Here is a 13487-nt window from a genome sequence, read left to right on the forward strand (position 1 = left end):
TCAGGTCCTTCATGATCTGCCCTGGCCTGTGTTCCAGCCTTCTCACTTAGCACTTCTATTTCTTCCCTCCTGATCTGAGAGCCAGCCATGGAGAAATTTACACACACAAGCGCGCGCGCACACACACACACACACACACACACACACACACTGATCATAATCTTCAGATCACTACGTTGTTTCAGTGTTGGACTACACATAGCCCTGTTTTCCTTTCTTTCTTTTTTTAAAAAAAGATTTTGTTTATTTACTTATTTATGCCAAAAAGAGAGACAGAGAGAGAGAGAGCGTGCGCACACAAGGAAGCATGAGTGGGGGGAAGAGCAGAGGGATAAACAGACTCCCCACTGAGCCAGGAGCCTGATGTGGGACTCCATCCCAGGACCATGGGATCATGACCTAATCCAAAGGCAGCTGATTAACGGACTGAGGCACCCAGGCACCCCACACAGCATGGTTTTATTCTGTTTCTTCATTTGGGGTGTGTGTGTGTGTGTGTGTGTGTGTGTGTGTGAACGTTTAAGTTCTACATTTACCTTTTTTTTTAAGAGGGAGAGAGGGAAGGAGAAGGGAAGGAGGGGGAGATAGAGAATCTTAATCAGGCTCCATGCCCAGCACAGGGCCCTCTGTGGGTCTTAATCTCACAACTCTGAGATAGTGACCTGAGCTGAAATTTAGAGTTGGATGCTTAACTGACTGAGCCACCCAGGTGCCTCAGTTCTACATTTATTTTTAAATACTATAATAAAGACGTGTGAAGCTGAAATTCTTTGGTTAGTCTAAAATACCTCACTGTTATCATCACTGAGCTTTTATATTCTCTTTCCTCTGCCTGAAATTCTTTCCATGACATCCCAACCCCCTCCAATGTCCTTGAGGTCTATATTTAAAAAGTGTCCTTGATTTTCTTCTTCCACCTTCAAGACTGGCTGGGAATCTTCTCTCAACACTCCCATACTATTCTGTCCTTTTCCTATCACAACATGCTATATTGTCTGCTAACTTGCTTGTCTCCCACTAGTAGGCACTAGCCTGTGAGCTTATTGAGGATAAGAATGACAGGTCTAATATTCCCGTCTTAGTGTTTAACACAGTACATGGCACATAGCATGAGCTCAATATATAGTTCAAAGGTTGGTAAACTCTTTCTCTTAAGACCAGATAGTAAGTATCTCTGGCTTTGTGGACCATGCAGTATCTGTCGCATTTACTCAATTCTGCCATCATAGTGTGAAAGCAGCTATAGATATTATGTAAACATATGGGTTGCATTAATACTTTATTTACAAAGATGGATGATGGGCTGGATCTGGTCCATGAGCCACTGTTTGCTGATCTCTGCTATAACTGATGAAGAAATGAATGAATGAAAATGAACGAGTGGGGTTACATTTAACCTCATTTGTCAGAACAGAAGCATTGTTTATCATAAAGAACTCTTTATTTAAAAACTTGGATTCTATTTCTTTCATATTACTTAAAAGTCTTTTATCTTCTCTGGCCTCCAATAGCTTTATCTTTAAATAGTAATTTATATAATACCTCTTTTGCTTAAAATTTGGAATTGTCAGGTCCTGGTAAGTAGGATCTATGGTTTATTTGTCTTTATCCCCAGAGCCTAGCAGAATTCCCATTGGCCTAAAGTATAATAGGTTGACGAGCCACTTGCTGAATGATTAAAAGATTAGCATGAAGCAGGTGTTTGGTGAATCAGTACTTGGGCCAGATAATTGTATAAACTCTTAATATTGGAAAAACTTTAGTCATCTGCTGAATTACCACTATATAGGAGCCCTTCTAGGTTTAAGAACGTGGGGCATTTTGATTCCAAATGACTGAAGACCCCATGTAAATTGGCTTATGCTCAAAAGGAAATTTATTGGCACATTGATGTGTCTTGTTTCAGGGGTTCAAACTTTGTCAAGGACCTAGGATTCTCTATTTCTCCATGTACCTTCTGCCTGATTGGTTCTCTATTCAGGCAGTCTTTACCCATTGGTGACATAATGAATATCTTTGGATTCAGGCTCATATCCTCATAGCTGAAAAATCTGTGGAAAGTAGGGAGTGTTCCTGTCTCTCAAAAGTTCCAAGAAAAGTGTCAAGGTTATGTATCCTTGACTTTATTTGGATCAATTGCTCATCCTGATCCAAACACCATGGCCATGAATGAAATCAATGCTGTCTAAACTGCACTGACTGAGAATGAGGAAGGACTGGCTCTCCAGACAAAAACCTCCATATGCAGAGGAAGGTGGCAAGGACATGAATTACCAAAACTGCTATGGCCCTTTCTCAAGAATAATATGCTTCAATACAGCAATACAAATCGAGCATCCAATATTAGGATGTTTGTGAATTCCCTAAAGACTGTCCAGGGACCCTTATTTAGGAAGAGAAGATAACCAAGATTGGTCTCAGTCTCTCTTTCCAGTGTGTAACCCCTTCCAGATATTAAATTAACATTTGTATTTCTTAAAATAAAAGAATATGTATATTAAGAAAATCTTTGTTTTAGAATAGTTTTAGGTTTACAGAAAAATGATGAAGATAGAATAGAGAGTTCCCATATACCCTACACCCAATTTCCCCTATTGTTAACATCTTACACTGTGGAAATGGTGTATAGTAATAATTAATAAACCAATATTAACACATTATTATTAACCAAAATCCAAAATTTCCTTTGTTTTCACCTCCTGGCTGTTTCCCCTTCCAGGAACCTATCTAGGATGCCACATTACATTTGGTTGTCACATCTCCTTAGGTTCTCTGGGCTATTCACATTTTTTCAGACTTTCCTTGTTTTATATGAACACAATGGTTTTGAGAAGTATTTGTCAAATAATTTTGTAGAATGTGCCCCAGTTTGGTTGACGTTAAATGTTTTTTCTCATGATTATACTAGGATTATATTCTTGGGAGGAAGACTTGATCGCAGAGGTAAATCGCCATTCACACCACATCTATCAAGGGTGCAAACCATCAACGTGACTTATCTCTGTTGATGCTGACTTTAAACACATGCCTGAGGTAACAATTGCTAGATTTCTTCACTCTAAAGGTAATCTTTGTTCTAACTGTCTTGGCTGGATGTTTTGGAAGAAAGTCACTGTGTCCAGCCCACACTCAAGGAGTGGGAGTTATGCTCTACCTTCCCTTTAAGGGTGAAGTCTCTACATAAATTATTTGGAATTCTTTTGAATGGAAGATTTGTCTCTTCTCCCTCACTTATTTATTGATTCAGTCATTATATCAGTATAGACTTCTATTTTATACTTTGTGCTATAATCCAGTACTAGTTTATTTTGTTGGTCAGGTTGTTCCAGCTTTGGTCATTGAGAACTCTTTCAGTTGTCTCCTGTATTCCACTAACAATTGCACCATTGTGGGTTCTATCTATCATTTATCTATCCTTGATGAACACAGATGCAAAAATACTCAACAAAATACTAGCCAATAGGATTCAACAGTACATTAAAAGGATTATTCACCACGACCAAGTGGGATTTATTCCAGGGCTGCAAGGTTGGTTCAACATCCGCAAATCAGTCAATGTGATACAACACATCAATAAAAGAAAGAACAAGAACCATATGATACTCTCAAAGGATGCTGAAAAAGCATTTGACAAAGTACAGCATCCCTTCCTGATCAAAACTCTTATCATTTATCTATCTATTGATCTATCGATCTATCTATCGAACATCTATTTGTTTATTCAGCATTTTCATACTTTCTAGTACAAGATGTTCCAGATTCATCTGAAGTACTTGTTGCCCTAGTCCTAGAATCAGCCATTTCTCCAAAGATCCCTGGTTCCTTCTATTGGAGAGTGGTATTTATAAACTAATATCTGGGTGCCAGGTATGCTCAATATGTACATTTTTTAAAGTAAAATTATCTTAAAAGGCATAACTAAAAAAATAGTCAGTTCCTTTCCTACTCCTTCCCATAAATGTAAGCTCTTTTGAGTTGTTTTCTTCTTTTTTTTTTTTTTTCTCCTTCCATATTACAAATAATGTACTTATACTGGTATTGTTTGACTGATTACTCTGATCACTATCTATTGACCTCCTCTAAGGGTGACTAGGGGTTTGGGCTTTCTTGCCCCCCCACTTCTCTCTGCCTATCTTCCCAATGTATTCATATTATAATTTTGTGTTAAACTAGTAGCCAGAGTTTACATTATCATGACCATATAACTGTGTTTCACATTCAGAAAATATACTATAATTACATATTCTTTCTTGTATAATATTTTATCTTTCCTGATTGTAATAATTGTCTCACATTTTGCTTTTCTTAATTTTCCAAGTGTTTATCAAAATTCATCCCAAACCATTCTACTCTTTTTTTTTAGTTTTTTTAAATTTATTTTTTATTTATTTTCAGCATAACAGTATTCATTATTTTTGCACCACACCCAGTGCTCCATGCAATCCGTGCCCTCTATAATACACACCACCTGGTACCCCAACCTCCCACCCCCTACCCCTTCAAAACCCTCAGATTGTTTTTCAGAGTCCATAGTCTCTCATGGTTCACCTCCCCTTCCAATTTCCCATTCTACCCTTTTTTGTCAATTGAATCTGTTTTCAAAATACCTAAATGCATGAGATGATCTACGAGTTACACTTACCACCACCACCGCAGACCTTATCTCTCTGCCCTTCTGCTCCAGCCTGGTTTGCTCATTGTGGTAACTAGTCCGCAAAGATGCTTCCCCTTTACTTCCAGCGACTTTCTGATATTCACACTCTCATATTGTTCCCTCTACTTGAATCTGGGATGCTCTTATAACTTACTTTTTGACCAACAGAATGCAGTAGAAATGACACTGAATCATGTGTAGGTTTAGGTCACAACCTTTGCAGATTCTTCCTGAGCTTGTTGGAACACTCATTTTTGAGAAAGCCAGATACTATGTAAGAAATTTATTTGCTCTGAGACTGCCATACTGTAAGGAAGCCCAAGATGCCTTGAGGAAAGGCCATGTGAAGAGAAAGTGTTGCCTATCCAACTCTTAGATCTTCTAGTCATCCTATCAATTTGCTATATAAGTGAGGGGAAAAAGTCATCTTGGATGTTGTCATCTTTTTCATAGTAAAGACTTTCCCCACATGTCTCAGATCCTTGGTTATCTGTTTTTACTTAAAATGACACTAATTTGGAGTGCTACACACAAGACTGAGGCTCATGCACTGGTGACTTTATTGAAGGGCAATTGTGTTAATATTATTGGGAAAAACCTAAATATCAATATCTGTAAGTGTTTTATTAGGGCTGTTCAGTTTATCCAGAGAATAAACCCCTCAGTTCCCTAGGGAGAGGATTCCATAATTCAATGGGTATTCAATGGGAGGGTTTCCCTGAGTCCCTCATTTTCATTTCTTCCCCATTTTTCTGGCTTCTCTGAGTCCAGAGCCCCATTCAATATTTGTATTTTCACAAATACTTTTACTGTGAGCTATGCTAAATGTCTGAGGCTCATTTGACTGGCTACAATCAAATGAGGTATTTTTTTGTTTGTTTGTTTTTAAATCTAAAATGTTTGTGAATCCTTAAATTCCTTCTCTGGGGCTGGGTGGGATCTGATGGCCACTGGTGTGGGCGTTCCCATGGCTGTGTTACCCTAAGTATCACAGGTCAAAGGAGGGTGCAGTAGTTAGGGGCATGGGCTTTGGGATCAGGGAGACTTGGGCTTGAGCCTTGTTTTCACACCTTCTTAGCTGTCAATGTCATTTATGTAGCTCCCTTAAGCCTCAGTTTCCTCATGTGTTAAATGAGAAAAAATATATCTATTTCTTAGGATTGTGAGAATTAAATAATACATCTGTATCATGTAGCAGAGTACCTGGTATATAACTAAGGATTCAATAACCAATGATGATAATCTAAATCTAATTAATTAATTAAATTTAAAGTAGGCTGTAGGCCCAGCATGAGGCTTGAACTCACAACCTTGAGATCAAGAACTGAGTTGAGATCAAGAGTTGGTCGCCTGACTGACTACCCCAGGTGCCGCTAAGTCTCTTTTAGAAAACACAACTGACTAATTTGGTTCTTTCTATAACTGGTTCTGTGGTTCTTGTATAGATCATTGAATTTATAGAGTCAAACCATGTAATCTGGCTTGTGAATTATATTTTATCAAGTGGCTTCACTTAAAAAGCAGTAGAATTGGGTCTGGACCTTGGGTTTCTTTATTATCTGAGCCCATCCAGTAATGGCCACAGTATGCTTTTTCTATTGAATTCTTCTTTCCTTGTCTAGTAGACTCTAATCACCATTATGTGATGGTTGATTGCAGCCCTGCTTTTCTTTTTTCATTATTGGGGTAAAGGAATCAAAGATCTGAGTGAAGGAGAAACAGGTGAATCAGGCAAAGGGAGCAGAGGCAAATTCTAGGCTAACTTTCCTTTGGCCCCTAAGAGGAGTCCATTTGTAAACAGCTGCCAGTGAGGAGAGTTCATGGCATTTTATTCTGAGCTGCACAGTAGCCAGGAGGACTGTAGCTTGAGCACAGCTCTCACATGCACATACACATCAGCACATGCATGGATGCTAACACACAGGTAGGAAATCCCTCGATACATGTGGACAAAGGAATACACATGCAACCTCACGATCTGTGCACGCATTTGGCATACACTAGTGGCTGGGAGAAAAGTGCTCAGCATATTTTATCGTACATCCCAGATTGAGGGAAGCCATTCAGGAGGGGGGAAAGGGAAGATTATGAAGCAGAAAGAGAAATGAAACTAAAATGTCCTGCCCTGTCAGCATTCACTGGAGTATAAGAAATGGGCTTTGGACAGACAGACAGACTCCTGGGGCCTGCCAACCATCAAAATGTCCAAAGGGCCTCTTATTCTCTGGCTGCTGATTGAGCTTGGGCGGCTCTCTCTGAGTAAGTGTTCTGAATCCTTCCATGCAGGAGTCTCTGGATAGCTTGGCATCCTGTGTTGGATTCTCATGGCTGATCAGGCCTCCATAGAGCAGAAGCCTGATTCATTCCTCCTTCCCTCCAGGCTTCCTTCTTTGAGGGTCTCTCCCCTTTCTTGTTAACACAGGATTTTTATCCTGCAACTGGTTTTGGAGTTTTAGGGTGGGACAATTTGTGTTCATATCAGAAAGGACCATTTAAGAAGAAACACAAAATAAAGGGTCAGATGAGATGGGAAAAAGAAATTTCTTCTGCAGGTATTATTAGCACAGTTGGAGTCTGGGGAATTTGTTCTACAAGAGCTCCTATTATAATTCTTACTTTCCCTCTTGATTTTTAGGAGTTATAGTTTGCTTTTTGTTTGTTTTATTTTGCTGAGGATGAGGCTTCAAGGTGAGGCTTCTTTTCTGTGCATTGTTTCCAGGTTTTGGATGCTGCAGATGTATACGCTCAGTTTGGGCAAGCTTAGACTTCTGCATCCTGGCAGCATTGGGCAAAATGCTCTGCACTGAGCTGCCCTTGTGTCTTGGTCACTAACCATTAACATTGGGAACCTTTCGAAAATTGCTGACTTCTCTATGTATAAAATGAGGGGCTTTGGTAAGACCAATTTGAACAATCCATGATTCTGGAACTAGGCAGTATCTAATGTCCCTAGCACTTTCTAAAGTTCATAGTTATTTGCACATGATCTTTCAAATAGGCTGCGTGAGAAAACACCTGCATTCCAAGGAAAACAAATGTATTCTCTCTACCCTTTGAACCTTTGTCATGCTGATTTTTGTCTGACTTTCTTTCCTTTGAAACTACGCGGTTTCCACCCAAGTGAGGCTTTTCTGGAGCACCCACAGGCTCTGGAGCGGTTTAGGTGCTTCTGCTCTGAGTTCTTATCTCCCATGGAGTCATTCATTAGAAAATTTATCACCCTGAGGTAACTGATCATTTAATTGCCTCCCTCCCCTGGTACTCTGTAGGAGTTCACCGAAAGAACGCAGTCCTTGTCACTTTATCAGTGTTTTCACTGTCTTTATCTTGTCCTGAGTAAGTTGAGGTGTGGAGGTTTCATTGTGCTGAAGGTTGCTGGAGTCTAGGTCCACATTTCCTGCTACTGGCTGGATGCTGGTTGTGTGGGCTTCTCCAACCTTACATGTAGGAAGCTGTACCTGGAGAATGGTCTGTTGCTTGTTTTTCATTTGTACCTTTTCCGAAATGACTAATTTAGAGGAGAGCGACTGCTCAGAATCACAAAGAATCAGTCAGGACTGGAGATGCTCTTGAAAGATGCAGAATGAAGGGCAGCCTGGGTGTCTCACTAGGTTGTGTCTGACTTCGGCTCAGGTCATGATCCCAGAGTCATGGGATCTAGCCTCATGTCAGGAGGATCCTGCTTGTCTCTTTCCCTCTGCCCCTCCTCCCCCTGCCTCTGTTGTGCTTTCTTGCTCTTTCAAATAAATAGTAAATAACCCCCCCCTCCCCCCAAAAAAGAAAAAGATGTGGAATGAAACCCTTTATTCTCTAAATGGTGAAGCTGAAACCCAGGTTGGTAAAGGACCTTTTCTGAGGTCACCAACTGGAGAACGAAACCAGCTGGCACCAGAACCTTCATTGCACCTACCATTTCTGAAGAGGGGAATTGATTTGATGCCAATGATTCCTCTACTCCAAGATACTTTTATAATGGCAAGAACAGATTCCCATCCTATTTATAAATTCTGAAATGCTTGGTTACTTGTACCAATACTTTATTACTTTCATGTGTCATTTGGTACTTCATGGCATGTGAAACTCTGAACTATTTCTGAAGCAAGTATTATATATCCCCTTTGTCTTTTGATGGTAATGAAGTCAGGATTGTTGTGGATTTCCTCCAAGAACACAAAAGCAGTAACTGGCAGAATGAGGTTTACAATGTAAGCCTAATGAATGTTTTTCTGCCATACCAAATTGCCTGCTTTCTTTTTTTAATATTAATTTTTAATCAGATTGGTGATATAGAAACACTCTTGGTGAAAAAACAGTAGCCATTATAAAGCTAAAATCCCTTTGACTACTACTTCCAGCCCCAGTTCCTTTTCTCTGATCACAGAGGTGACTGGTACACTGAGTTAGGTGTGTATCTCACCAGACATTTTTCTATGCATTTGCCTTCATTCATCTGTGCCAACCAAAAAAAAAAAAAAAAAAAAAAGCAAATTGTCCTATTTATGTTAACAGATACTTTTATATTTTATGTATTATTATGAATTTGTCCTTTTCATATGTTAATAAGGAGTTTTCATGTCCACTGATATAGCTCTCTTTACTTTTACTAACCTTGGAATGGTTACAGGGAATGAATGATTCATTCATGATTCCTTGGAATGCATATGCCATAGTTTTGCCATTCTCCATGCACGCATTGTTCATTTCACTCATATATACATGAAAGCTGTAGCAAATGAAAGCTGTAGCAAACATTTGCAAATAGGATTCTTTGCGGATATGTGTTTTTCTAGTGTGCATAACAAAACATAAAATTGCTGAGGCTTAGCTAGGATATACGCATGTTTGGTATTAATGGAAACTGCCAGATTGCCCCATAGTTTGGCTCTATCAATTAACTTCCCATTTTATTCCAGTATATTCCAGTAGTCTAAATCATTTCCTAGGTCCCTGTCTGGCCAACCTTAATATCAATGACATTCTAAATTTTTGCCAGTTTCACAGGTGAAATTGACTGGCTGCTTACATTTCCTCATCTATGCCTGTTTTGTCTGCTGTATCTGGTCTTTTCTTACTGAGTAATAGGATGCCTCCTTCCATACTATGGTACTAAGAAAATAAACTGTCCAGTTTCCAGCAGAAATAATTCCTGCACATATTTGTTATTAATTTTCCAAATATAAGAATAAGTTCACATTGTAGGAGTTACTAGTTTTAGGAGCATATGTTCTGTGTTGTTAATATAGGTGAAAGTGATGACAATGAATTTCTTATTTATTTATTTTTCCTTGTTTTGTGGTGGGCCAAAGGGACTTCCAGAGCATTTACAATCATTGAAACATTTCTACTAGGATGAAATGAAGAAACTGTGATTTCAGGGAAGGCTCTAGGCTACTCTGAATTTGCAGACTCTTAAAGTTTGTGCTCACCTTTTTCTAGAGAGGGATATGTGGACATTCCTGACACTTGAGTCAGAGAGGAACCTAGTAATGCTGGCCTTGTCTTATACAGCTTAGCCGTATAGGTCCACAAAGTTAGTGAATGGAGAGTCTCACAGGAAGTTACGCTGGAGAAAACAATAAGCATGATCTATAGACCCCAGCAGGTGCAGGATGAAGTCCTGATGGTCTGGAGCTTCAGCCTGTCTTTAAGAGAATTTTTTGTGGGGTGAGGGTATTAGAATAATTGCTGATGCTCTCTTAAACTACTGGGCTTGATATTTGCAGCAGTGAAAATATTTAATAGATTCTCAGAGATGGAAGTAATCGTAGAAGAGCTTGTCTCTTGGTCCTCAAACAGTGGGTGAGAAGCAAGCAACATCAGAATGACTTGGAGAGGGGCGCCTGGGTGTCTCAGTGGGTTAAAGCCTCTGACTTTGGCTCAGTTCATGATCCCAGGGTCCTGGGATGGAGCCCCCCGTTGGACTCTCTGCTCAGCGGGGAGCCTGCTTCCTCCTCTCTCTCTTTGCCTGTCTCTCCAACAACTGTAATCTCTGTCAAATAAACAAATAAAATCTTAAACAAACAAACAAACAAACAATGACTTGGAGAATTTGGTTAGGTATATTTCCATGGCCTCAGAGGTTCTGATTCAGGGTTGGACAATAAAATTTACATTTTTAACAAGCTCCCCAGGTCATGCTGATGAGCAGCCAAAGCTGGCAAAGATGACTACTTCATCTTAGAAATAGTGATGCCTTCCATCTTACACAGCTTATCTGGTAGGACTAACCTTCCAGCATTTCTGTATGTCACAGCTGCCATTGTATCTAATTTCTGTGGTCCTTTCCAGTTCTAACATTAAAAATGTTTTCAAACTCCACCTAACTTCATATTCTCTAACAATGAATAGATGGTCAAGAACAATTAATTTCTGTATCCAGTACTGAAACAGGAGAAGGAAAATAGAATGTAGTTCAAAAGTCCATGTTACTGCCATGGCATTCTCTGGGTTGGAGGGTGGAGCGAGTCCCATTTGAAGCATTTGGGTCTGTAGTACATGCTCACTGCTTATTGAGATACACTGGGTAGAGTGTTGGTTTTGGATCTGCTCATATAAGTTAGTGGAATTGGATTAAAGTGATGGCCTTTTCATGAGAGAATTTTTTTTGTTTATGGAATGGTACTCAAGATCATTTTTTGTTGTTGTTGTTCATTGAATGGTGTTTTTATTTATTTATTTACTTAAAAATATTTTATTTATTTATTTGACAGAGAGAGAGGCAGAGGGAGAGGGAGAAGCAGGTTCCCCGCTGAGCAGAGAGCCTGATGTGGGCTGGGATCATGACCTAACCAAAAGGAGATGCTTAACCAACCAAGCCACCCAGGTGCCCCAAGATCAGCCAAAACGTCTTGTTGTGGAGACAAGTCTGGATACTCACATGGGTCAACTGTCTCCAGTTAGGGTACAAAAGGATGTGGAGTTAGGGACTCAGCAGCAGCTAAGGACATGTCAGAATTTAAGCTAAAAAGATATACACTACAACTCTTTTCATCATCCTGGAAGCAGCTATCTACACAAATGCCATGTAGCATATTTGAGAGATTTTAGAACCACACAGCCTATTTTTCTCATCTTTCCTCACAGGTTCAGCTGCAGAAGAGACTGTGAGAGCATATTTGGGTCAGACGGTGACTTTGCCCTGTAAATACTCATCCTGGTCTCACAACAGGAACAGCATGTGCTGGGGGAAGGGCGAGTGTCCCAAATCCAAATGCAATAATGAGCTTCTCCACACCGATGGGAGGCGGGTGCTGTCCAAGAAGTCACCAAAATACGAACTTCGGGGCATTATCCGGAGAGGCAATGTCTCCTTGACCATCTACAACACCAATGAAGATGACAGCAGTGTGTACTGCTGCCGCATAGAGGTCCCTGGTTGGTTCAATGACGTGAAGAAGAACATTCGCCTGCAGTTGATGAGAGGTACGTGCACAAAGGAGCTTGTATCTGCAGAAGGAGATGCCAGCAGTGGATGAGGAATGGATTCAGTGGGTGCTGTTGGGCAGGCTGTAGGTGCTTAAGCACGAGTGGGCAGATGAAATCTAAGATGTCTCTATGGCTAGAGGAGCCACAGCAGGAAGCAAATGGCATGGGGGCCAAGAAGACCTTAGAAATGAGTGAGTGGAGGGTACATGGAGAAGACTACCAGTGAATTTCAGAATCAATGTGCAGAAAGCATCTGCTTCTTACCTAGGAGATTGTCACTTTGCAGAAATTTGTGTGCAGTGTTTTCAGATCTCCCAATTTTTATGTGCATGACATTGATTTTTGCATGTTGACTAAGATTAAAAAAAGAACTACCATGTAAACTAAATAAAATGTGTCCATGGGTCAGCTTCCTCCCATCAGCCAATAGTTTGTGACTTCTGGCGGAGGGGAAAGGGCATGAGATTTGGAGACCATCGTGACAGTTTTCAGGTGGCCTTTCCTTCTGTTAATATTAGTTGCTTTTGAAGAAACTGGAATATGGTGGAACTCTTAAAGATTTGAGATGCATGGAAAACAGCCTAAGGTTGAATTATGCTAATAGTAATCAGCTTTCCTGCTTGCTTGGAATGGAGCCTTTCAGAGTAAGCTCTGTGTTCAACATGCATCAAAGATGGAAGATTCTTGTGCTCTGTTCCTAACTGCGTAGGCATTTTGGGAGGCAGGGTCATATGCTTATAGCCAGACACTTAACAGGATTCTCAGGGGACTTCAGTGCACTCTAGAATTTGAGAACAACTTATATGGATGCTTCTCCCTAGAGAACATTCATACACATTAGTATATTTTTCTCTGAAAGTGCTTTGTGATAAAGAAGGTATTTTTTCTGATTTATTGAAGTTAAATGATGCTAATCCAAGCATTCTCTTTTCAAGCCTGGTATAACCAGCTATTATTTTATAAAATACTTGTTGAACTCAATATCCATGGGTCATTTCTAAGCTCGCTGGAATCTGTTAGAGTTAATTGAAATTTGTCATATTTAAGAGAGGGTAGCACATATAGAATAATTGTGGCTGATGAGCCCAAATTCAAATATTAGGGGTCAGTGGTGTTGGTGTAAGTTTACCTATAATATCTGAAAGAGACTATATTCTCAACCCATGTGGCATACTTTGGGCTCACTTTTTTTTAGATTTTAATTTTATCTTATTATGGAAAGAACACCTAAGATGAGTTCTACTCAGCAAATTTTCAAGTGTATAATATATTATTGTTAATTACAGGTACTATATTGTACAGCACAACTCTAGAGCTTCTTCATCTTATTTGAAGGAAATTTTGTTTGGTTTCACTTTTTTTTTTTAAGATTTTATTTGTTTGTTTGACAGACAGAGATCACAAGTAG

General features: G+C 39.7%; 1 protein-coding gene across 3 annotated transcripts in view; it reads left to right on the forward strand.

The window, feature by feature from the left end:
* The first annotated feature begins 6807 nt into the window (after positions 1–6807).
* The window catches only part of TIMD4 (T cell immunoglobulin and mucin domain containing 4), a 32704-nt gene continuing 26024 nt past the window's right edge, over positions 6808–13487 (forward strand). For all 3 annotated transcript variants that reach the window (XM_032337198.1, XM_032337199.1, XM_032337200.1), the window contains exons 1-2: positions 6808–6913; positions 11738–12076. In XM_032337198.1, coding sequence (XP_032193089.1) covers positions 6856–6913; positions 11738–12076 — 397 coding nt within the window. In that variant the 5' untranslated portion in view covers positions 6808–6855. The remainder of the gene's footprint in view (positions 6914–11737; positions 12077–13487) is intronic.

Source organism: Mustela erminea, chromosome 3 (genome assembly GCF_009829155.1).
Source record: "Mustela erminea isolate mMusErm1 chromosome 3, mMusErm1.Pri, whole genome shotgun sequence".
NCBI lineage: Eukaryota > Metazoa > Chordata > Mammalia > Carnivora > Mustelidae > Mustela > Mustela erminea.